General features: G+C 40.2%; 1 protein-coding gene and 2 long non-coding RNA genes across 5 annotated transcripts in view; 1 reads left to right on the top strand and 2 right to left on the bottom strand.

Moving 5' to 3' along the window:
• Positions 1-59: 59 nt before the first annotated feature.
• On the top strand, positions 60-12,496 carry LOC148149584 (uncharacterized). Of its 2 annotated transcripts, none has more exons than XR_015757624.1 (3): positions 60-648; positions 11,147-11,424; positions 12,317-12,496. It is a non-coding gene; the product is annotated as an uncharacterized LOC148149584 (long non-coding RNA). The 2 variants fall into 2 exon arrangements; XR_015757623.1 differs by having other exon boundaries at positions 60-523.
• LOC148149585 (uncharacterized) lies at positions 1,837-9,107 on the bottom strand. Its single transcript, XR_015757625.1, has 2 exons — positions 2,567-9,107; positions 1,837-2,520 (listed from the first exon to the last, which is right to left on the bottom strand). It is a non-coding gene; the product is annotated as an uncharacterized LOC148149585 (long non-coding RNA).
• Positions 9,819-26,103, bottom strand: part of ndufs1 (NADH:ubiquinone oxidoreductase core subunit S1) — a 44,845-nt gene continuing 28,560 nt past the window's right edge. For both annotated transcript variants that reach the window (XM_087988884.1, XM_087988883.1), the window contains 11 exons: positions 24,642-24,776; positions 23,085-23,199; positions 22,049-22,194; positions 21,528-21,656; positions 19,569-19,698; positions 17,855-18,015; positions 15,254-15,408; positions 14,532-14,707; positions 13,243-13,377; positions 12,720-12,792; positions 9,819-10,328 (listed from right to left, as the gene is read on the bottom strand). In XM_087988884.1, coding sequence (XP_087845010.1) covers positions 10,237-10,328; positions 12,720-12,792; positions 13,243-13,377; positions 14,532-14,707; positions 15,254-15,408; positions 17,855-18,015; positions 19,569-19,698; positions 21,528-21,656; positions 22,049-22,194; positions 23,085-23,199; positions 24,642-24,776 — 1,447 coding nt within the window. In that variant the 3' untranslated portion in view covers positions 9,819-10,236. The remainder of the gene's footprint in view (positions 10,329-12,719; positions 12,793-13,242; positions 13,378-14,531; positions 14,708-15,253; positions 15,409-17,854; positions 18,016-19,568; positions 19,699-21,527; positions 21,657-22,048; positions 22,195-23,084; positions 23,200-24,641; positions 24,777-26,103) is intronic.

The following is a 26,103-nucleotide window of genomic DNA, read 5'->3' on the forward strand; positions in this document are numbered from 1 at the left end:
CTCTCCCACTCGCCCCGCCCCCCCCAAAGCGCCCGACAACCAACCGCCGCTTGCGAGCACGGGCGGGAGGGCTCGTTGACTGCCTCGCGGTCGGCCGGGTTGCGTTTTGTTTTTCAGTTCTGCCCGACCGCCTCTCTTTCCGCTACCATGATTGAGAGAGAGGAGGATGAGGAAGAAGAGGGAACAAAGAGCGAGCTGCGGGCAAGATGGGTCGCTGACGACGCCGCCGCCGCCGCCGAAGTTGGTGGGCGGTTGGGAGGAGTCGTCCAGGTCGGGCCTCAGCTCCCAGCAGCAGCTGCCGCCTGGAAGTGACCGATGGAGATCATGACAACTTTTGTCGGGGGAGGGTGTGGGAATCCTGTGTGACAATCTGACAGCCGAGACAGCGGTTGAAACCAGCCGTGAGCACGTTGGACCCACTTTTCAGTTTGCCCTGCAGTTTACAGGACCTTAGTTTTTACACCTCCATTGGCGCGTGTTCAGCAGCAATAGTAATCGATCAGAGCATTGCATTTGTCAGCAAGTAATCAAAATAATTTATCCCATTGATAACTTTGTGCTATTTCAACGCGGAAAATATTTTTTTTAAGTTTTGAGTCTGCAGCTGGTTCCTGTCTCTGATTGCACTGGAATAGTGTGTCTTAAAAGGTCTAGTTAAAATTGTCTACTTTATGCCATTTGTCCTGTGTGTATATATACATGCATTGTGCATTCATAAACATATGAATGATAGCATGTGTGTGACGATTGTGTATTGACAGGCGCATGGAGTACAAAAAACAAAGAAGTCCAGTTAAACTTGTATGCAGTAAGACACGACTTTGACCTTGGCTGGTGAATTCCCCCCCCCCCCCCCCCCCTGTTCTGGGCACTGCAATTTAGGAAGAATGTGGAAGTAATTGGAGAGAGCGCGGAAAAGATTCACAGGAATTATTCCATGGATGGAAATCCTGGCACTGTTATCCTAGGAGGCGAGAAGACTGAGATGAGGTCTGATAGAGGTGTTAAAAATCATGGTGGGGCAGATAGGGAGAAACTGTTCCCACTCGTGAAAAGATTGAGAACGAGACAGGACAGAAGTTTGAAATAACTAGAAAAAGGAGCAAACTAAGGGCAGGTAATAAATGTTGGCCCAGTCACCAATGTTGCCGTGAATGAATTTTAAAAAACGTGAAAAAGAGCACGTAGCAAATTTTCAGGCTCCAGAATGCATTGCCTGAGATCGTGGCAGAGGTAGGTTCAATATTTTTTTATTCACAGGCTGAGGATGTCACTGGCTAGGCCAGCATTTATTGCGCAGAGGGCAGTTAAGAGTTGACCACATTACTGTGGATCTGGAGTCACATGTAGGCCAGGCCAGGTAAAGATTAGAGAAAAAAATGCAGATGCTGGAATCCAAGGTACACAAGCAGGAAGCTAGAAGAACACAGCAAGCCAGCCAGCATCAAGAGGTTATCCACTTGTCCACCTCCTGATGCGAGGAGAAAGGGAGCACTGCATGCCGGAGACCAGAGTTGAGAGTGGGGTGCTGGAAAAGCACAGATCAGGCAGCATTCGAGAAGCAGGAGAATATATGTTTCAGGCAAGAGCCCGAAATGTGAAATGCTCATTTAGAGGACTGACACAGACATAATAGGCTGAGTAGTCTCCTGCACCATAACAATTCTGTAAAGTGAATATAAAATCAAAATGCCCAATTTGAACTTTGTACCACCGAGATTGAAATTCAAATAAAAGAACCACACTCTTCCACTCTGATCTCCAGCATCGTCAGTCCTCACTTTCTCCTAGACTGAGATGCACCAGGATTTTAATAAAAATCCATGAATAAGACAATTCAGTGCTATTGGATATTTAATATTAACATCAGCCATCAATTGAAAAAAAAACTATATTCTCAATATTTATCATCATGGAACAAAAGCAACAATTCAATATGATGTCTCACCATTGTGGAAGTCTCAAATTTTCTTATTGCTGCTCTCATGCTCATCATTGCTGCTATTTTATGAACTGTCATTTTCTTTAAGTAGTAAATGACCATCAGTGACACCTGAGGTGTTGTAGATTCTTGAAAACTTCTCAATTGTTCCACTTGCATTCCACTAGTCACCACAAATTTCTCACGAATTTGCACAACTGCAGAATAGTGGACCACTTCTTTTGCCCTTATTGTATAAATCTGATCTGCAGGCTCCATTAGTATGGTTCATTCCTCATGCATTAATGCTTCAAATGGCTTATTGATTGAAACAAATAAAGTGATGTGTAAGACTTCTGGGCTTTCAATCGCATCTTCAATTGTCCGATCATGCTTTTTGTGACTTCATTTGGACCCTAAGACCATATGAATAGGAACAGGAGGAGGCTATTCGGCTACTCAAGCCTGTTCTGCCATTCATTAGGATCGTGGCTGATCTCACATTCCTCTCATCCACTTTCCTGTGATTTTTCCATAACTGTTGATTCCCCACCTGATCAAGAATCTATCCATCTCAGTCTTAAATATACACAAGGAATCTGCCCCTCAACCCTGTGGCAAGGAGGGTTGAGGGGCAGACTCAACCCGCTGAGAGAAGAAATTCCTACTCATCTCAATTTTAGATTAGTGCTCCTTTATTGTAAGATTTTGCCTTCTTGTCTTAGATTCTCCCATGAAGGGAAACATTCAGCATTTACCCAGTCAAGCCCTTCGGAATCCTATATGTTTCAATCACCTCTCGCCTTTAGTGAACCTTGTCTGAGTTGCCTACTATGAAATGATATCTTTCCTTAAATAACAGGACTAAAACTGCTCACAATACCCCATAAGTGGTCTCATCAGCACCTTGTACAGTTGCAGTAAACCTCCCTACTCTTACAGTCCAAGCCCCTAAAATAAGGGCCATATTTTCTTAGCCTTCCTGATTACCTGCTACACCTGTGTGCTAACTTGGTGTGTTTTGTATACAGGCACCCCAAATCCCTTTGTATCACAGCTTTTACCGGTTTCTCTTCATTAAATAATTTTGGAAGGGAGAACAAAAGAATCTTCACAACTTTACATTTTCTATTTGCCAACTTTTTGCCCATTATTTAACCTGTCAATATCTCTGTAAAATATTTGTAACCCTCTCACAAACTTCGTTTCTGCCTATTTTTGTGTTGTGTGCAATTTTGACAACAGTACATTCACTTCCTTCAAGTCATTAATTTGTGTTATAAACAGTTGTCCCAGCACTGATTACATTGGAACTCAATTGGTTATCGGTCCCCTTCTTGAAAAAGAACCCCTTATCTCCATTCACTGTTTCCTGTTCATTAGCCAATTCTCTATCCATGTCAACGTACTACCTCCTGTGCGCTCCTCTGACTTAACCTTTTGTGAGGCAAATGTATCTGGGAGTCATGATTTGGAGATGCCGGTGTTGGATGGGGTGTACAAAGTTAAAAATCACACACCAGGTTATAGTCCAACAGGTTTAATTGGAAGCACACTAGCTTTCGGAGCGATGCTCCTTCATCAGGTTCAATCACCTGATGAAGGAGCGTCGCTCCGAAAGCTAGTGTGCTTCCAATTAAACCTGTTGGACTATAACCTGTGTTGTGTGATTTTTAACTTTGTATCTGGGAGTGAATACTTACAACAGGGATCTTTGTTTTAAGAAAATGAATTAGACACTTAGATGGTTTCTAGCCACACCCATTGTTGTGTCAATTCTTCATTCAGCCAAATCGTGAGGCGCAGAGTTAAGGGGAAAGACATGGGTCTTTTCCCTAGGGTGGGGGAATTCAAAACTTGGGGGCATAATTTTAAGGTGAGAGGGTTTAGAAAAATTTTAAAAGGGCAGGAGGGGCAACCTTTTTACACAAAGAGTTGTTTATGTGGGGAATGAACTGCCAGAGAAAGTAGGCACGATTACAACGTTTAAAAGACATTTGGTTAAGTTCATAAATAGGAAGGGTTTGCAGGGATATGGGCCAAGCACAGGCAGGTGGAAACATGGTTGGCGTGGACTGGTTTGACCGAAGAGTCTGTTTACATGCTGTATGACCCAATGACTCTATGAACAAGAACTCAAGTGAAATTTTAATCTTTTGTCTTGTTTTACCTCTATCAGGAATGGTGGTACTTTTTTTTAAAACCAGGACAATGACATGTCGGAACAGCACTCTTCTTGAGGCCACATGTTTTTTAATCAGTATTGTTTCGGAGTCATTGATTTGCACAGTCTTCTTTGAATGAACCTTGAAAGTTACAGGGAGTTTGTCCATGTTGCCTTTCTGTCCAAGTTCAAAGTAGTTTTTCCGGTAATAATCACATATCTGTAAAATTCAAATTGCTTTCTATTTGGCTGTTATTCAAGTTCATGTTTGGTTCATTCCTTTGCATAAATCTCATCATAACATTGCGATGCTGCTCTGCCAAAATTAATCATTTTTCCATTAATTCATTATTCAATATTTTTACCTCTTCCTCCATTTATACCTGTTTTGCTACATGCCCACAAAAAAGTCTTAAATGTTCTTTTCTATTTTCTATCCTCTATCATTTACTCGGTTTAAGGAGGACATAAAGTGTCTTTCAAGCACTTGATTTCCATGCTCTTTGGAATGGCTTACTATTTCTATATTGAGTCCAATGGTATGGAAGAACTTCTTTTGCCTTGTAGCAACTGGGTTCATGCCAACCTTTGGTAGGTGTATTTGGTGCAAATGATTGCCAGTTGTTGTACGAGGGCTGATGTTCAAATCATTGATTTAAGACAATTTCAGACTTGTCTCCAGAGAAAAGTGCATTTTATGATCCAGCAAATACTGTTAAGCTGTCTTGAAACGTTGTATTGTCGGAACTAAGATGATCAGTGTGTGCACCACAAATCTCTCTCAAACAGTGATCTGGTAATGACCAAGTCATCTGTTCTTTGTGATATCTTTTGGGGGATAATTATTAGTTAGGATGTTGTCGAGAACTCTTCCATGCTTTGAAGTAGTGTTAAGGAGTCTTTCCCCATTCACCAGAGTGGGCAGATAGAGCCCTGACAACCTTTCAAATTAGCAGTTAAAGTGACACACTCAGTACCGAGACTCCATTCTGACTGGAAGTATGTGCACATAAGTTCAAACTGAGGCATACTTCAGCTTTGTCTCTTGCTGAACAATAAACACTTGGGCAAATTGGAGGTGTAGTGGACAGCGAAGAGGGTTACCTCAGATTACAACAGGATCTTGACCAGATGGGCCAATGGGCTGAGAAGTGGCAGATGGAGTTTAATTCAGATAAATAGGAGGTACTGCATTTTTGGAAAGCAAATCTTAGCAGGACTTATACACTTAATGGTAAGGGCCTAGGGATGTTGCTGAACAAAGAGACCTTGGAGTCAGGTTCATAGCTTCTTGAAAGTGGAGCGGCAGGTCGATAGGTTAGTGAAGAAGGCTTTTGGTATGCTTTCCTTTATTGGTCAGAGTATTGAGTACAGGAGTTGGGAGGTCATGTTGCGACTGTACAGGACATTGGTTAGGCCACTGTTGGAATACTGTGTGCAATTCTGGTCTTCTTCCTATTGGAAAGATGTTTTAGATTATTTACAGTATGGAAACAGGCCCTTCGGCCCAACAAGTCCACACCAACCCACCCAGATCCATTCCCCTACATTTACCCCTTCACCTAACACCACGGGCAATTTAGCATGGCCAATTCACCGAGCTTGCACATGTTTGGACTGTGGGAGGAAACCGGAGCACCAGGAAGAAACCCACGCAGACAGGGGGAGAATGTGCAAACTCCACACCGTCAATTGCCTGAGGTGGGAATTGAACCCGAGTCTCTGGTGCGGTGAGGCAGCAGTGCTAACCACTGTGCCACCGTGCCACCCATAACTTGAAAGGGTTCAGAAAAGATTTACAAGGATGTTGCCAGGGTTGGAGGATTTGAGCTATGGGGAGAGGTTGAACAGGCTGGGGCTGTTTTCCCTAGAGCGTCGGAGGCTGAGGGGTGACCTTATAGAGGTTTACAAAATTATGAGGGGCATGGATAGGATAAATAGACAAAGTCTTTTCCCTGGGGTCGGGGAGTCCAGAACTAGAGGGCATAGGTTTAGGGCGAGAGGGGAAAGATATAAAAGAAAACTACGGGGCAACCTTTTCACGCAGAGGGTGGTACGGGTATGGAATGTGCTGCTCGAGGAAGTGGTGGAGGCTGGTACAATTGCAACATTTAAGAGGCATTTGGATGGGTATATGAATAGGAAGGGTTTGGAGGAATATGGGCCGGGTGCTGGCAGGTGGGACTAGATTGGGTTAGGATATCTGGTCAGCATGTACGGGTTTGACCGAAGGGTCTGTTTCCAGGATGTACATCTCTATGACTCTAAGTGACAGAGAAAATCTCTCACTTTTGGAATGTGTCGGAAATTAAGTCTGTTGGACCTGTCAACGCACGTTCAAAGACTGTAAAACTTGGTAAACTTTACAAGTATTTAATTAATTGGGAAGAAATTATGCTAATTAAGGAATTAAAACATGCTACCTAACTGCAGGTCCATCTTTACATTACACACTATGTGCACCAGGCTGTTTTTAAGATGACTTGTTTTCAATATAATTTATAATCACACCGTACCATCCCTTATTTCTCTGGGTGTTGGCTGCCTTCACATACAATCTTGAAGACTACTGTCCTTTACCAGGTCATCGCTATGCTTGGGTCTCTGTACATCTGTGTTTTTCCTTCCCCCAGCATAAGGCTCTTCCATTCTCTTCTGTATTGTAACATTATTCATTTACACTTATACACAGCTTTCGAGTGTGAAGCCTTATTCCCTTTCTTCAAAGATGCTTCTCTCTGCTCTGTTTGTCACCTCACTCTGCTGATGATCGTGAGTTTGATCAGATACATCCTCATCCTTAGTGTATATTCCATTAAAATACACAAGCTTTCATATTCATTTGGTTCAGAAGTTGGAATAAAATTCCTTCGGGTTCAATGTCAGCTTAGTATAGAAATCGCGACTGGAATGTTAGTATCTATTGCAAGAGGATTTGGGTATAAGATTACTGAAATCTTGCTTCAATTGTACAGGAGCTTGGTTATACGATTAAATGGCATCACCTTATTTTTATATTGTGCCCTTGGTTCTAGATTCCTCAACTCAGGGAAAAAACCTTAGTTGTATCTACCTTGTCTGTCCCGTTAAGCTTGTTGTAGGTTTCAACACGATTACCCACAGTACAGTGCAGTTTGGGTCTATGTATCTGAGGAAATATATTCCAGAATTACCATAGAGAGAATACAATGAAAGTTCACCAGACTCGTTCGTGTGATGACAGGATTGTCTGACGAAAATAAATTGGGCATTCTGGGGCTGTATCCGCAAGAGGTTAGAAGAATGTAAGGTAATCTCATAGAAATCTACAAAACACTCGTTTATCAAAAGGGATAGACAGGATAAATGCAGGTAAGATGTTTTCCCAAATTGAGGGACCTGGAACTAAGGGCACAATTTAAAAATAAGGGGGTTGCCATTTAACACCATGATCAGGAAAAGTGTTATTACTCAGCATATGATCAATCTTTGGAATTCTATTGCCCAGAAGGCTAGGGAAGCTATGTGGTTGAAAAGTAAAAGTTGATAAAATTTTCATTATCAATGGCATAAAGTATTTTGAGAGTAATGTTGGTGAAAGGCAATAGCCAAGATTACAATAAAAGGTGAAGTAGATTTATGGGTTTACTCCTGTCCCTAACCCTTTTCCCTCTTTTGAAATGCATCTACTTCTTTGAGCAAAATGACAAAACATGGTTAACATCAACATTTCATAGAAATAATTTAAAATTTACAACAGTGGAATGGGCCATTAGGCCTATCACACAGAATTACCTAGAATTAGCTCATCTTCCTGCATTCAGCCCATAGTTCTGCAGGTTGTGACTCTTCACAGTGCCAATACAGTAAGAGTCTCTGATGGAAAAGAACCCTTTCGGGCACTGTGTTCCAGGTCTCCCTCACCCTCTACCTGAACAAATGTTCCTTTCATCTCCCCATTCTAATCCTTCTATCAATGACTTTAAACCTACACCCACCACTATAGTAAATGGGTCACCCCTACTAACACTGTGGAGCTTTTCATAATTTTATACATATCAATTAAATCACCAGCCTCCTCTGGTGCATGGAAGACAACCTCAAGTAATCTCATCTTTTACCAGAGGCAATTTTTTTTAGTCTTGGCAACATGTATGTAAATTTCATCTGCACCCACTCAGCGCAATCATTTCTTTCCTACAGCACAAAGAATGGTTCAGAATACTCAACCTGTGGCCTGTTGTTGCATACAGTTCAAGCATAAATTGTCCACTCTTTTTCCTATGCCTCTTCTAATATAGGATTATTTGCCAATGCTTTCTTATTCACCTTAAGCAGACCTTTAAAGATCTATGCACATATCTGCCAAGATTCCTCTGTTTTTCTAACATTCGTTACTTTGCTGCATCTTCCAAAATACATTAAATTCAATCGGGGGAAGTGTGAAATAATGTTTCATTTTTCTGTCCAACTGACCAGAACATGTTTGTCTTTTTGTTTTATTCATTCATTTACAGGATATAGGTATCACTGCATTAAATTGTCCATCCCTAATTGCCTAGAGAGATGCTATGGTTTTGAAGTCACAGAGGCCAGACCAAGTAAGGATGGCAGATTCCGACCCTAAAAGAACAGCAGTGAACCACACAGCATTTTCCTGACAATGGATAACAAGTTCATCGTGATTATGTAGACTTAATTCCAAATCTTTTTCTTATTGAATTCAAATTTCATCTGCCATGGTGGGTGTCAAACCCAGGTTCCCAGAACATTAATTGGTTTCTGGATTAATAGTCTAGTCATAATATGTAAACCCATGGGCTACTGCCTTCCTCCTCTCCTGACAATTTACCATGTTCTCCTCACTGCAAAGTACATAACTAGTCTGTGTATCATCTGCATACTTAAGTATCATGATCTCTGTACTAGAGTCTAAATAATGGTCAAAAACAACAACAAAAAACCCTTTCAGTTGCAGAAACCCATCTCAACCATCACCTTACGATTTTTGTCACTGAACTAATTTTGAAACCAAATCGCCACTCTGCTAAAGTCTTTGGTCAGCAAATTAAAAGCCCTGAGGACTTGAAGTAATGTCGCTACATCAGCTACATTGCGCTCAACAACCTATTTGTTCTCTTTTCAAAAGTCAATTAGTGAGACATGACCTTCTCTAAACAGATCTATGTTCACTGTCCTTGATTATTCTGCACTTTGCAAACAGTTAATACTGTCCTTCTGAATTTATTCTAATAATTTTGCCAGTGTTGTTCCATACTACTTCTGTAAACTGCCTGAAGACATTTCATCATCTTAAACATGCTATGTTAATGCAATTTGTTTTGGTTAAAGGATCAATGATGAGAGAGCTGAGTTTAGCAGTTTCAAAGTTTTGGCCTTGATGACAAACAGGAGTTTGAGCGAGTCAAGAGGACAGATCAGAGATACATAGGCACTTTTATCCAGGGGCAGATACATCTCTCTGATTAAATGTCAGATACCAGTTCACAGTGCATGACCCAAATGACCTAGGACACTAATTACAGTCACCCAAAGAATACATTTAAAAGCAAAACATTGCAGCTGCTGGAAATCTCAGACAAGCAGCAACAGTTTCTCAATTCTTTGGAACTGAAGAGTCATGCTGGACTTGAAATGTTAACTCTGTTCCTCTCTCCATAGATGCTGCGAGAATTGCTGAGTTTCTCACCATTTTCTATGTTTGTATCAAACAATACATTTCATTGGCTTCACCCCTATGATATACATTTATTTCCCATAAAAATTTGATTGCAGCATTACAAGAACCACTGTCTTCCTTGAGAAGGTTGCGATAAACGCACAAAAATAATAACTGTCTTGAACACAAAGTCAGCATAATCAGACGCTTATCACACAGCCAATTATCACACTAAACTTTTTGAATTTCATGTGGAAATTTGTACTACTTAACACAACAGATTTTAATTATGTAGCTCGTAAATAGGTGGAGTGTGTCATACATTTCCCCCGCCCCTCACTGAGCATTATACAACTTCACTAATCATGCTCAGAGTATACAACCGAGCATGAACTCAATCTTCGTTAGAAGCTTGTCCTTTACATATATTTGTGCAGAATTCAGCTACAGCAGCACAACACCGATGCCTGAGATTTTTTTTGTCAGTGTACGTTAGCAGATGGAAGGCTCGTCAACTGCACTGGATCCTTCAGTAACCGCTTTGATACACTTTGCCATAGTCTGGGAGGCTCTGCTGATTGGATCTATAGGGAAAGGGAACCAGGAAAAGCAAAGACTTTAAAAGTTGAATAATTCTAGGCTTCTGCTGAAATCTGTTATACATTACTTACAGCCATCACAATATTTTAAACACGGTTCTCCACAGAACAAAACAATCCAATAAGAAAACACAGTCATCGCTCGATTTTTAGCTTAACTCTGATGCGTGTAGTTTTGTGGCTTCAATTTACACAACAGGATTTCATGTGATTGCACGTAAGGTGTTTACACAATCATGTTGCTAGCACAATTAGGTTCTAAGCTGTGACAATTTGATCTACAAAGTGTACACACATATTGACGTAGATTTCTTATAGGCTAGTTTGTCCAGTTTGAAATTTGGAGGTTTGGCTGTTTCCAGTGCTATTGCCTTATTACTAAATCCAAAATTCAAGTGATAACACCTTCAGGTGTATTTACAGATTAAGGGAAACAAGCAAATAACACAGAGATCTGAGGCCCATTGAGGTTTCATATTAGTTTGTTGCCTTTGGAGTCAGTTAAGACTTAGCCACCACTAATTCTGACTTTATCTCCAAGAATATGACACTGTCCTGGAGTGTAAGTCACCCAAATCAATTTTTCCAATGGTTCTCAGGGATTATTTGCTCTCTGATGCTTTACTCAACATTACTTCCTTCATCAACAATGGCAAAAGCAGATCAACCAACTGTTCATTTCATTGCTGTTTGTATAATTTTAGTGTGGCATTTGAACTCATGGCAAATTTCTTCTTGGTGGTCCTCAGTACATATCTGAAGTTGGTAAAGTACTATATGAACGAAAATCTTTCTTTTGTTAGGATGCACAGACGCAGTCACCCTGGACTCAATTGATTCGATGCATTCTTAGGCAACTTTGCATCCTTCACCCACCATGAACATCAACTCTTCCAAATCTCCACAGTCCCATCAAAAAGAGGACAGAGCGAGAGAGATAAAGTGGGTAAGATTGAACAAGTAATCCAGAACTCCAAGCAATTGTTCTGGGAACATGAATTTGAATCCCTCCATGGCTGATGGCGAATAGTGATTGTATAAAAAGCTGGAAATGGAAACATGTTAACCTAATGGTAACCACGTAAGTGCTCTGTATTGTCATAAACACCTATCTGGTCACGTATATCCATTAGGGAAATAGATCAGCCCTCCTTACCAGCTCTGAACTATATGTAATTGTACCCACAGCAATGTAGTTTGCCTTTGGACAGTCAGAGATGGGCAATAAATGCTAGCCTAGCAAGCAACACCCAAATCCCATGAATGAATTATTTCACCTCAATACTGATGGCTATCAGGAATTCCTTCCCTAAACTTGGTTATGCTTGCACCTGCTTCGTCTGCTTAAAGATCTATCTCTGATCAAAATTTGCATCATCCCCTCGAATACATGGTCCTTTAGCAAGGTGTTGTATTTTTCTCTGATTGCGTTCCTAAGTAGTGTCTTGGAACTTTAATCCACATGAAAGGGAATAGATAATGCAAGCGGAGTCAGACATGTGACTGAGCTATTTGTACACACTTGAAATTTTACAAAGACATTTAATTAATGCAATAACTTGCGCAATATTACATAACAGACTATATTTTTCAATTAGTAGTGAAGGATCAGCATGAGTTGCAGACCTCAAAAGAAAACTGCCAACAAGGATTGACTAATATATATGATGCCAACTTCCTCTTTCCCATGGTCATTCTAAAACCGGTGGACCTCCAGATCTATGAACAGCAACATGAGCAAACAGAATAAAAGCCAACCATCCTGAAGTAGCCTCACATGTAGCAGTCAAAAACATTATTTTTATTTTAGATTTTCAAATAGTGAATTAAATCATAGCTGGATTTGGATCAAAACTAAAATAAACCTTTCAGGACCAGTGAAGATTTTTTGCAGCAATTCTGAAATTAATATATAATTGAAAACCATATTTCATCTCATTCTACATGTTACAAACTTTTCTTTTTTTTTGTAGGAAAACCAATGGCGTGAAAATGAACATTATCGTTTGGCCAGGGTTTGTACCCTACAGACAGGATAGGGATGGGAAATATGTTAACAGCACACTCCCTGAAGAATTATTGGCAGAAACCTCTGCATTTCTGTGTTATTCTACACACAAACTGTCTGCAAAATATTAAAATCAGTTTGAGTGAATATTGATGGTGATGCTGACAGTGTTGCTGGGTCTTTCAAACAGAATGGTATCCCACAATTGCAGAGAAAGCAGCAATTGTTCTTTAGCATGGTTACTACTGGTGAACAGCACATTTAACCCGTTAATCAAAAGAACAACATCTCCAGATTTTATCCTGAAACAAGCATAAGCCAGTCTGGTTCCCAAGTAATATCCCATTGCATATTCAATTAACACGTACCTGTCATGTAAAAATCTTTAATTGTAAGTTGAGGTGGAACAAGTGGCTCAGATAAGACCTGTTGATTCACAAGCTGTAAGAAAGCAGAGAAAGGGTCAGACACTGCCTCAAGATATTAACAAACAGAAGAAAATTAATCAGAATTAATGCATATAGCATGAAACATTGATTCATTTCAGTTCTCATGCCCTTGATTGTTTCCTTTCCTGGCTCAATATTTAAAATCATCATGACCTAGTCTCTCCTGACACTCTGTAGTCTTCTGTCACCTATATTTTTATGAGAAGATTATATTCCTGCAAGTCTGGTCATTGAACCTCAGTCATTCCTCAATTGATCGCTGTTCCTTTCAAAATGATGCTTTTAAAACCCATTTCCAAACCACAGTTTTTCATTTCACCAATCCTGCACAAAATGTCTCATTAGGCTTCAACTATGTTGCATGCTATAATAATTAAGCTACTGGGGAAGGGTTTGGACACCAGAGTGTAAGCTAACAGGCTAACAGTGAAATTAGGCTGACCTTTGCTAGCTCATTTGCCTGTTTGAAAAAATTGGCCTCTTCTACATCATTGTAGCAGATCAGGTTTGGAGATATTTCAGCCAACCTGTCACGGACCTCATCGAGAGTATCATATGGAAGTGTTACACCAGCCACCTGCAAAGAGACAAATGATTAGGAACATAAGACTGCAGTTTCCAATTTAAATTAAACTAGGGAAAATTTGGTCTGGATAAATAACAAGAACTTCTAAATGTTGAAAAAGCAAACGGAGTTTGCGTGCAGAGTTTTTTTAAAAACAGTTCTATGGAATAGTGTTCTATACAGTATTGTACTGAACCATATGGTTAAGGAAAATAAATTGTAGACTTGATCCTGATACTCAGTCAAAGTTCACGTGATTGCGGGTTTAAGTTCCAGTTTAGAAATTTTAGCACCAAATCTGATTAGGCAACACTCCTTCAATACTGTGCTGGAGTATTAGAGGCACAGTCTTTTGAATGAGATATTAGTGAATGTTAAAACAAAAAGGTATTGTACAATTTCAAACAAAAACTAGCGGCTGTTTCCAGTGTCCTTATCATTACTGGTATGTCAAAGCCAAAATAGAAAAAAAGCTATTTGATCATTATTGCATCACTGTTGTTTGAGAGATTCTGCTGTGCATAAACTGGTTACCATACTTCCTACATCACAACTCTCTAATATTACCTCATTGGCTGCCAAGTCCTTTGGAGTGTCCAAAGTTGTGAAAATGCTCGATCGATCCAAGTATTTCTTTGTATCGATGATAGGCTTACCAGAGTCAATGTTTTATTAAGGATTTGTTCCACATCACACAAATGTGCTCTGGGGAGCATGACATCTACATCAACTTGAGAAAGGGCTGATGGGTGCTAAAGAGCAACAATGTGGAAACTGTTATATTAAAAACTCTTTGACAGGCTCTTTCCCCTGGCATGTGGATCACTTTAAAACATGCAAACATTTAATTTCTATAGGGAGTAACATTTGAGAATTAAGACGACAATATTTTGTATAGCCGAAGATATAATTTTTGAATTACTAAAATTGCCTTGCTTTCTCACAGAATTGGATTTGAAACTTTGCGTCTTGTTTTAACTTTGTGGAGTTAGATTTTCATGGTCCCCTATGGGATCAAATGGAGCCAGGACAAGAAATAAAACTGCTACCAAATAGAGCAGCTGGAAGCCAGCCTCCACTTCGCTAATTAAATAGCCTAACAGACTTGTGGGCTGAGTGGACCCCTCCTGTTACTCTGTTTTTATGCTACGGAAACTCTACTGTACCTCGGAAAGTGCGCGAATAATTTGCCAATCCTCCCTGGCCATGCCAGGTGCCGTTACTGCCACTCTGGTCTGCTGGGCACGGCCCTCTGTGTTGACATATGTTGCTTTCTTCTCCGTGTAAGCAGCTCCAGGTAGAACAACATCTGCTATGGGGGCTCCGACATCTCCATGATGCCCTAAAAAGGGAAACATGAAAAGTCAGTGATCATTTGACACAGCTGATTTATTTTTTTTAAATTCCACGCTTATCGAGTTGAGGGACATCAAGACAAAGCAATTACAAAATTGGCAATCACAGTCAGCAACAAGCAATTTCAGATCTGGTATCTTGTAACTGATTTCAGAACAGAGGATAGTTCCATCTGTTCTACCCCCTAGGACGTAACATCAAATTAAAATGCTGTAATTTATTGTTCTTCTACAATATTTCTATTTCTACACCTGGTACTCTTGTGGCCTCTCAGGCAAGACTCCAAAAAAATGTCTCCAATCATGACTAGTTTTTAAACTGTGACCCTGCATTGTGAGGTCACTACGTGTCTGCTATAGCAGCACGCAGTCAGAAGATTGTGGACTCAAGTACTCCTCCAGACATGAAATTCAATCTCTGTCCCAGTCAAGAACTCTTTACACTAAATGGAGAGTCAGCAGCCATTATACCAATGCAATGCACTCCAGAGGTTCAACAGCATTATGTGGATGACAGTTGCCCTGATGCTTACCCTGATAAACAATGAAGCAGTCCTTTGGAAGATGCTCCCGTGTGATGCAGCCACTGTCTGCTCCAAGAAGGAATAGTACTTTAGGGGGATTTTTCCGGATATAGTCGACACCAGCTTTGTATCCCAAATCCAGAGCAGCTACTTGGCCAGCTACCCTACATGAACACACACGCATCTTTGTTACTTCACTTCAAATAAACAACTACAACGGATTACAACATAGGCCAGAAATCAGGACATAACTCATGACTCAAAAAAAAAAAGGTTGCTGAGTTTAATCTCTAATTTCAGACAAACATACCCTTAAGGAGATGGTCATGCAGTTCATTGTGCTGACTTTTTGAAAGAATTAATAAATTACCCCCCCACTCTTTCAGCTGTAGTACGACAAATTCTTTCGAGTATATATGGAATTCCTCTTCCAAAATTATTAAATCTGTTTTCATTAGCCTTCTTTGGCAATGAATTCTGAATCTTAATTTTCTGATGGGAAGAAAATCTCACATCACCTCCTGTTCTTTTGCCAATTATACAAAAATCTGTGCAATAAACAAAAAAGGCATTCTGAAGAAGGGTCACTGGACCCGAAAAGTCAACTATACTTTCTCTCCACAGATGCAGCCAAATCTGTTGAGTTTTTACAGCAATTTCTGTTTCAGTTTCTCATTTCCAGCACCCAGAGTTCTTGTTGTGTTTTAAATTAGCCGAAATGTGTCCTGCCAGTGTAAACAGTTTCTCCTGACCTCAAATCTCTTCATAATTTCTGTAAAATCATCCTATTAACATTCCCTGCTCAAAGGAGAACAATCCTAAATTCATTGACTCTCCTCATATCCCAAATACTTTGCCTCAGTAATTGCTGAGTGAATGAGAACCTCCCAGCCTTTCAGCTGAGTTGATGACATCAAAGCCAAATCCAAACTGACTACAAGAAGTTGTTAAAATATGGAATTCACGACAGCATAGCTGCACTTAAGGGCAAAGCTAGATAAGAACATGAGAGAGAAAAGAATATAATGATATGTTTAAAAAGTGAGGTGAGATGGGAGGAGCCTTATATGAAGGATGAACACCAGCATACACCAGTTGGACTGAATGGCCCGTTTCTATGCTGATAACTCTCGGTAATTATTTGAGACCACAGCAAAATTATTGGCATTATTTTTTGATCATATTCTTGTAGCTTTGCGAGTTGGAGGGTCAAGTGGTCACATTATTTAAGCTGACAGTTCAGTGCCGTGTTGTAGGAGTGCTACATTGCTGGGATAAAAGCAAAATACTATGGATGTTGAAATCTGAAAAACACAGAAAATGCTGGAGAAATTCAGCAGGTTTGACAGCATCTGTGGAGAAAGTTAACATTTTCAGTCCAGTATGACCCCTCTTCAGAATGCCTTACTTCAGATATTAAGCTGTATTCCAAACTGGTCTCTTCTTTATAGTCAGCTGGTATTAAAGATTTGCTAACTTTACTGCAACGAGCAAATCTGCTTTTGCATAGCTGCTTCACTGGTTGCGAAATGCAAGGTGCTGAGAGATAGTCAATACATTAAAAGTATAGAAATGTGTCTATAAAGCACCAAAGATAGCTGGAAAGGTTTGTGAATGCCCAATGTCAAACAAACCATACATTGTATGACATCAGTAGTGCCATTGGAGCTTTGTAGCTTGTAGGGGCGTATTATAGAACTCAGCAGTTCCCAAGATCAAGCATAAAACCTTGGAAGATCAATAGATCACTGAAATAGTGCTATAAACCATAAATCACTGACTCAATCTTGTATTACAGTTGCGACTTAGTGTGCAGCACTCTCACCTGAGAGTTAGAGGGATCCATTCCAGGGATAGAAGCATCAAATATAAGCTGCAATTCCAGTGTTGAAGCAAAACCACAATATTGAAAGTGTCATCTTTCAGATGTAAACTTAAAGCAAGGTCCTGTCTGCCCATTTAAATCAGCGTAAAAGATCCCAATGCACAGTTTGAAAGAACAAGAAAACTCATCCCAGTGTCCCTATCAATCTTTTCATTTTCAACACTCCTGAAGCAGAATATTTGATCATTATCACATTGCTGTTTGTGGGAGCTTGCTGTGTGCGAAGTGTCTGCTGCATTTCCTACACTATAACAAGGACTAGACTTGAAAAATCACAAAGCTGTTACATCACAGAAGGAGACCATTTGGCCAAATGTGCCTGCACTAACTCTTTAAAGAAGCATTATTATCTAGTGCCAATTTCCAGATTTTTTCACCTTACCCTTGCACACTATTTCTAACCAAATAATCATCCAATGCCCTCTTGATTGCCTCAAGTGAGCCTGCTCAACTACACTTCCAGCTAGGTACCAAGAAAATTTAATTTACTGCCAACAGCTTTGGGGTACGCGGAGGCTGTCATAGGTGCTATGAAAATTAATGTTATTTCAGTGTAGAATGTGGAGAAGGGTCAGATTCTGTACTGTAATCATAATAAATTCAATAGTGGGAGGAGATTTGCCGAAACTGGAACCAGAGAGATCTAGTGAATATTTCACTAGAACGTCAAGGCTCACATCCAAAGTACCAAATGGTTTCACTGCGACATTGATCACACTTCTGACCTCTGAAGGACGTTTAGAACTCTCCAGTTATCTCCGACTTCGCTGCCTGCTCTGGCATTCTGTGCAATGGTGCTGACAGCGGCATGTATTGCTGGACCGTCACGCCGCTGGAGAATTGAACTGCCCACCACCACCATGGGCTTCCTTGCTTTATTCAGGACCTGGGTTTTGGAAGCGAGTTGAATTGGAAGAAGAAAAGTACAAAGTCAGTGTACCTGTTTGTTTTGCCACTTTGCAGTTAATTTAGTAATGAGTTTTACAATTTTCTAATAACCCCAGTAGCTCTAACTATACCAGTTATAAACTACTCTTTTGGTAATTATACTTTCTCGATTACATTGATTGACTGTTTAAATCAGCTATCACAAATAAAGATATTTTTCTAGCCAAAATAAACATCTCAAACACTAATCTGGTAGCTGGGCACTGAATCAACCAATTCATTGGTTGTTTTCCTGTCAATTAAACTGCTTCTCAGACACTAAACCAAACAGGTTGGTGTGTTTATATAATCGTTACAAGTATTTCACAGACCAGGATCTAAATGACCCAACTAATTTAAAGAAACAGCATATCCTACTATCATGTCTGTGCAAGCACAAACAGAGGTTTTCATAAACATGCATTTAGCTTGTATTGTTTAAAATAAAGCTCAGGTGACTAATTGTTGAAGAGATCAAAAAGACATTTTGGTATTTAATCAAATGAACTTGAAACTGCCATTAAGGAATTGGTTCTAAAGGCAGGTGCAAGGGAAATGGAATGATCTTAAAACTCTGATCGGAGTTCATTTTTAGCAACCAAAAAAAAAGGAGAATATTCCATTGGTGTATATTTTTGTAGGGCACTGAATTTACATGACTCTATTTGAAGTGTTCAACAGAGCTTTGCATTATAAATTTTGAACTCAGGTTTTTGTCTCATTGCCCAATTTGAACATGTTGAACAGTAAGACAGATCATGAACTTCTCAATGATGGCAACCTGTACTGCTAACAATGCCAAAAAAAATTATTCTTTGTGAAATGCTGAATTTAAGAATTTTGTTTCACAAATGCACAAAATGTGTAAAGAATTTAGAAGCTTACTCTTCACAATAAAGTAACTTTGCTTCAAGGTTATTTAACCCATTAATGACTTTCTTTCATGTAGGGAAAGTTGACATCTGACATCATTTGTTGACAATCTTTTGCGCTCAGCTCCCTCTAACTTTAAATAAATAAGTTATTTTTTAAAAAAAAACTGTTTTGTTCAATATTGATCAATTGAAATATTTTAGCAAAAGACTGCCTAAAGCCCAGTATATGTACTTGTGAAGAAATTCTAACTGTTCATCCACAGTGTATCACAACTCATCCAAGTGGTCAGATCCACTTGCAGAAATCATTGCGAATGTAGTTCTATGAAAACTATGAATTGCTGTACAGAATATTAGTTTTCTCAATCAAGGTCCCATATTAGAACTGTCCATTTATCATGTCCGAAGGACAAACTGCTCTACTCCCTGATACTTTTGAGCCAAATTTACTCTCAAGAGTTAAATGAGTCAACATTTATCGTACTTTGGCAGAAGTCAATTTCACGGCAGAAGCACCAAGTATATAGCAGTTGCTCCATCAACATTATTAAATGAAAATTGATTAGAGATGGATTATAATAATTTAATGTATTCACATGGCATATAAATTGGGATAACCTGGAGACATGAGCTGTACCTGGCTGAAAGGATGCTTTCCTGAGGCAATCTCCTGTAACACCTGTGGAGAGTCTCCTAGGTGATTGTAGCTGTAGCTCAAATCCACATTGGCCCCAACTAAAGCTACTTGGAGATCATTGTGCAGCCAACTGTAAAAAGGCACAAACATTTGGAAGGAGTGAATCAACTTTTATGGAACACAACGTAATTACAGAGTCCTTAATGGCTTCTATTCAAGAACACCAACAGAATGATGGAAATGCTCAGTTAAGTGACATTTGAAAGCACCATGATATGGGGATAACTCAGTTGGTTGGATAGCTGGCTTAACAGTGTAGATTCAACAGTGTACCAGCTGAGATGACCACAAATGTACAGTTTTCTCAGCTTTGTCCCTTTTCTAAAGGTGTGGTGACCCTCAGGTTAAACCACCGACATTCATCTCTCTCTCTCTCTCTCTCTCTCTCTCTGATGAGGGTAGTCCTATGGTTCTCTGGGACATTGGTGACTTTACCTTTGTCTTCCTTCTCCACAGTTAGAATCCTTTGTCTTGATATTGTTCTACAGCTGACTGCTGGGCACATGTTAGTTCTCTCTCTGCTAGTCTGCACAATTGGAGACTGAAAGCTGGGTGTATGGAGTTGCAAACATTTTGCAGTTACATAATGGATTAGACAGGTGAGTGAAGGAAAAGAGTGGAAAGCAATATCAGGAGCATGGTGAGTAAATGCGATCAGAATTATTTACTTGCATGGAGGGTGATCAATAAGATAGTCAGGTTGAACTCAATGGCCGATTGCGATGTTGCAATTTGTCATTCATTTCTATGACTTTACTGATTAAGGCTTTGAGTGGAAGTTCAAATAAGTTTGCAACTGCTTGACTTGACAACACAGATGCTCGTTCACCCTTCCCTCTCAACTCTCTCAAAAATGATAACATTCTGGACTAAAAATATGCTTTCATTGGTGCCCAAAGCTGCTGTGTACATGTGGGATTTGAGAACAAATGTGTGCAAAATACTCTATTACTGGGAATGGAGGAGGAAGAGGCGTGAGTGAGTGACAGAGGTCATAGTGGAGCATGATAATGTAGCAGGCATCCAGGAATATTAAAGTGCAATACTGCACTCCTACTGAAAGCTGCAAACTCAGTATAGAATATCCACAGGTTTCCAGCATTAAGTAACATGCAGCCTCCAGTAAATTCTGGAGGAACTATGCTAAAGGTGCTTTGTAAAAATATTTAATTTGGGTCTAATAATGTACACAAATATGACAGCAAGGTCCAACAAATAAACACAAGATCAAGGATCTGCTCATCTGTTCACCATTAATACTGTTATGTGGCTTAGGCCCAATACCTTTTGTTCCGAATACACTACTATCAGAACCAAGCTGTCACATATGCATATACCTCTATTTATCCACATCGCTCAAGGTCACTTTATAGGAGAGTTCTCACACAAAATCTGACACCAAGTCATATTGTGGTCAGGTTTTAATTAAGATCTTTCGACAGCTTTGTGATTTCTCCAGGCTTACAAAGCTGCAAGATCACTCTTCTTCAAAGTCTGGGCTTTTGCAATCCCTGATTTATTCATTCCACCATGGGCAACGGTGTCTTCAGTTGATAGTTCTATGGTGTGAAACGCCCCCTCTAAGAGTCCTCACCCTGTTTCCTCTTTTCTCATTTGCTAAGTGTTTGAAACAGAACTTCTTTGATGAAGCCTATGATCATCTACTCTATCCATATGTCTTTTTGTAAACCAAGGTAAAATTTTGTTTGAATGCAATTGTTTGAAGGCTCTTCAGGTGTTACTTGATGTTAAAAGAGCTACATGAATGCAAGCCCTTACTGCAGTCTTGTTAGCGAATTTGTCAGCCAATGTCAGTGAGCAAAAGGAAATATTAACGAGCCAGGAATAAAAGCTGTGTGCACCCACAGTATTCACGTTTGCAATCCTCCACATACTGACCTCTTTCTGACTCGAACATTGAAAAGTGGGGCTTCATAGCGTGGGTTGGTGCCGACCAGCAGCAGGACATCAGCCTCCTCTACTCCGGAAATTTTGGTGTTCAGCAGATAATTGGAGCGCAAATCTGTACTGTTGGAAACAGCAAAAAGTCAAACTAAGCACTTTGTTGCACCCTGTTTTTATACTGTGTAGACACGTGGCTATGTTAGGTAACAGCTGAAGCATTGATGTGTAAAGGACTGCAGTCAACTAGCAAAAGTAGTTTACAATTCCTGCCATTAGAGGGCGATAACTTTCCACTGTTCTGCTTCCTACCGTGCAACTAAAACAAATTATGGGGCATCCAACAGTTGTAAATGTGCCAGCTAAATACAAACTGAACTGTCACACATCTCACAGAGCAAACAACTCCAGTGGTGTCACTGTCCCACCGCAAACTTGTTGAACATCATCTTGGGTTTGTTTTGGAATCCTGTGCTCTATTCTCCAATGCTGAACATCATCAAGTGTGGCATTCTTACCCAGCTCCAGCCATTGGGAAGATCTCCTCTGTGCATAGTGCATCACTGTTTAACCTGTTGATCATGTCCTTCAGGGCCACGAGAGCTTCGGCATCAGCCATTCCTCCAGCAATGGCAGCCACACCTTTATCCTGTACTCCCTGCAACTGTAGACATGGTATTAATACCAACAGTGAGGGCTAGAAAGCAAATAATCTTGAATTTCATCGCAACATACAGCACAGGAGCTATTCATCAGGTCCTACTTAAGTCACATGTTTGAAAGAACTGTCAAATTAGTGTCGCTTCCCTGCTCTTACCTCATAATACAATGATTTTGCCTGGTCAAGTCTATTTTAAATTGCCTCTTAAAGCTACAATCGATTCTGTTACCATCACCCTTCCATACAGTGCATTCTGGATCAGATCAACTCATTACTTAAAGGGAAAAAAGGCTTCATCTTTCCTTTGGCACTTTTATCAATTATCTTCAGTGCCCTGACAACCAATTCTCCTGACAGTGTCAGCAGTTTCTCCCCAACTCCTCCACCAAAACTTGCTGCAATTTTAAATCATTTAAATTTTTACTGAACTTTTATTTTTATATCTCATATTCAGTGAAGATTATATATCCATATGGAAAATTCTTCACTCCTCACCCAAAGAAAGAAGCACACCAGCAGGGGATGGAATGGAACAGTAGAAACTAAGCACATCTCCAGCAGCTGCTCATTTGGTTACACTTGATCATGGTCCCCCCGGATGCCCTCCATGCTTATCAGCCAGCCCTATGTTTTGTTGGTGTCCTGGAAAATGTCTAGGTTTTGACCACCCACAAACTTCCATACGAGGACTCAGGGAACTGTGGGGTAAGAGCACTTAACAGAGCCCAGAAAGGATGAGACAAGAAAGGATTTTGCTTTCCAAAGATAGTAAGCAAATATTGTGTTGGATTAATGAGTAGATATGCTCCATTGCATAACATCGCTCTCTGCCTCTGAGCCCTCAACATTTTATGAATATGTTCAGCCCAATACAAGATAGGGCAGTTTCTTACCGCTTCAGCGATCTGTGTTAGTGCCTCCTCCCAGGATGCAAACACCAGCTGTCCCTTCGAACCCCTAACCATGGGAACAATTAAGCGCTGACGCTTAAGGCCATCATATGCAAACCTGCAGAGCAAAATAGGTGAAGAAGAAAAATAATACCCAAATAAATTTCAAAATAAATCAACAAACTGCACCCCCCCTCCAAAATAAAATTCATATCAGTATTTCAGAAGTAGAAACAGAGAGACTTTGCTGCACATGGCATGTTTTGTAATGTCTTTCTGTGCATTTACATGGTCTTTCCTGTATGCAACAGTGACTTTCTACATTAAGGACCATATCACTGCACTGAGCTAGTAACTTTAAATTACGTCAATTTTTAAATCGCCTGTTTAAGCCATGAGGTTCCAGGGATGAGGGATTCAAGTTGTGCATCGTATGCAGAAGATTTAATTGTGGTGTGTTAAACCATTAAACTATAATGTCTATGTCTGTCAGATAGTGTGTGAAAGTTTTAAGTGAGTTAGAAATTTGACTAGTAGTTACATGTGACAATTCTTAACTCTTTCTCTGTTGTTAGAGCCTATTTATCTGAAATAAATAATAACCTGTTGTTAAGTACAAAAAAACTGGTCTGTGTTTCTAACAGCCGAGGTCTAAATAACAGCCCAATTGGGGAATTCTGCTTTTATTTGAAACAAGATTTGTGATGACTTTAGGAACAGAGGGGCTCAATTTCCAGTGCATGATCCCATTGAGATGTATAAAAGAACTAAAGATGATTTGAGGAAAAAATCATTGCATAGTGAATAGTCAGGATTTGGAATTCACCTGGCAACGTGCTAAGTAAAGATTCAAAGTCACTTTCAAAAGGGAACTGGATAAACATTTGAAATGAAAAATACAGGGACAAAGGGAAGGTATAAGTGAATGTTGAGACAGTGAATAGAATTCTCTTCGAATGAATTGACATAATCTCTTTTTTTTAATGCTTTCATTTACAATTCAGCAGTCTAGTATATGCCATATTCTTCCTTGTGGTCGAGAAACAGCCAATCAGTTATTTTGAAATCTGATTATGATAAATGTAGGAAGCATAACAGTCAATTTGCATCCATCAAGCTCCCACACACACAAAAAAGAAAAATACAAAATTGCCAGATTGTGTTTTTGGATGCAATTGACAGAACAACGACTAGGACATTGGGGTGAACTCTCCTTTGGAAATATACTACAAAATCATCTACATCTGCCCAAAGTGCGATCTTTGTTTCATATTTCACTTGAAAGATGGCACCACTGGCCATACAGGCCTCCCTCATTACTGTGTTGAAGTATCAGCTAAGATTTTGTGCTTAAGTCTCCGAACTGGCACTTGGACCTATAACCTTCAGACTCCAAAGTGAGCGTGTTTCAACTGGGTCATACCTTCTTATATGATAGAAGTGAACTATCTCTTCCGCCTCACTTTTATAATGTTTACTAAAGCATGCCAATTCATCACAGAATCGGAGAATTTTACATGCAGGACTTTTTCAAAATATCATCATGTTAAAATTCATCACCTGGTTTTATCGGAGATCCATTCCTCATTTACATCCTCATGTAACCTTGGCAGGATTCTCAACACTTCCCCAGTCCGTGTGCTCACAACGATATTGCTTCCGATAGCATCCATTACATCAATGGATTCTGTCTTCCTGTTTGTAAAAAGCATGATGCCATTTGTGACAAATGCTAATTGGCAGACTAGAATTATAGCTTGTGTGGCAATTTGAGTTTAGGAATTGTGACAGGATTTCAGTAGTATGTTCATCAAATCTCTTTACACTTGAACAATATCCCAAAACACATCACTAACAAGTAACACAGTGTTTCGAAACAAGTGTCTTTGGCTGGCAAGTTATGAACTTCTATATGTAAAATCTCTTGAGATCTCTCCTGTTACTTTAGGTGGATGTATAACCCTGATGGGCTAAGGTGAAATTTTAACCGCTTCCCCCCTCCCAGAGAATGATATACAGTCCAAAGTAGTTAAATTATGAGGACAGATTTCACTGACTATTTTGAGTTTAGAAAGTTTAAGGGGCAATCTTTACGAAATGTTCAAAGGCAGAAAAAATTTGCTCTGGTGGCAGTGATGAGAACAAAAAGGTGATGACCCTAAAATTAGAGTTAGGCCATTCAAGAGTAAATGATGAAAATCTGAAACTGCCCACAAAAACTTGGAAAGGCTGCTGGGAATTTCAAAGCTATTATTTCTTACAATGTTATGTCACCATAGCCTTACCAGACCATTGGGGCCACCTTTTCATGAGTGAGAGAGAGAGAGAGAGAGAAAGAAAGAGAAAGAGAGAAAGAGAGAGAGAGAAAAAAGAGAGAGAGAGAGAAAAGAGAAAGAGAAAGAGAAAAGAGAAAGAGAAAGAGAAAGAGAAAGAGAAAGAGAGAGAGAGAGAGAGAGAGAGAGAGAGAGAGAGAGAGAGAGAGAGCGAGAGAGAGAGAGAGAGCGCGAGGAAGGAAGAGAGAGAGAGAGAGCGAGGAAGAGAGAGAGCGAGGAAGGAAGGAAGAGAGAGAGCGAGGAAGAGAGAGAGCGAGGAAGGAAGGAAGAGAGAGAGCGAGGAAGAGAGAGAGCGAGGAAGGAAGGAAGAGAGAGAGCGAGGAAGGAAGGAAGAGAGAGAGCGAGGAAGGGAGAGAGCGAGGAAGGGAGAGAGCGAGGAAGGAAGGAAGAGAGAGAGCGAGGAAGGGAGAGAGCGAGGAAGGGAGAGAGAAGGAAGGGAGAGAGGAAGGAAGAGAGCGAGGAAGGAAGAGAGCGAGGAAGGAAGAGAGCGAGGAAGGAAGAGAGCGAGGAAGGAAGAGAGCGAGGAAGGAAGAGAGCGAGGAACGGAAGAGAGCGAGGAAGGAAGAGAGCGAGGAAGGAAGAGAGCGAGGAAGGAAGAGAGCGAGGAAGGAAGAGAGCGAGGAAGGAAGAGAGCGAGGAAGGGAGAGGGAGAGGGCGAGGGAGGAGAGAGAGAGCGAAGGGAGAGACGA

Source organism: Chiloscyllium plagiosum, unplaced genomic scaffold, assembly GCF_037043375.1.
Source record: "Chiloscyllium plagiosum isolate Xiang-an unplaced genomic scaffold, Cpla_swu_hap1 HiC_scaffold_7, whole genome shotgun sequence".
NCBI lineage: Eukaryota > Metazoa > Chordata > Chondrichthyes > Orectolobiformes > Hemiscylliidae > Chiloscyllium > Chiloscyllium plagiosum.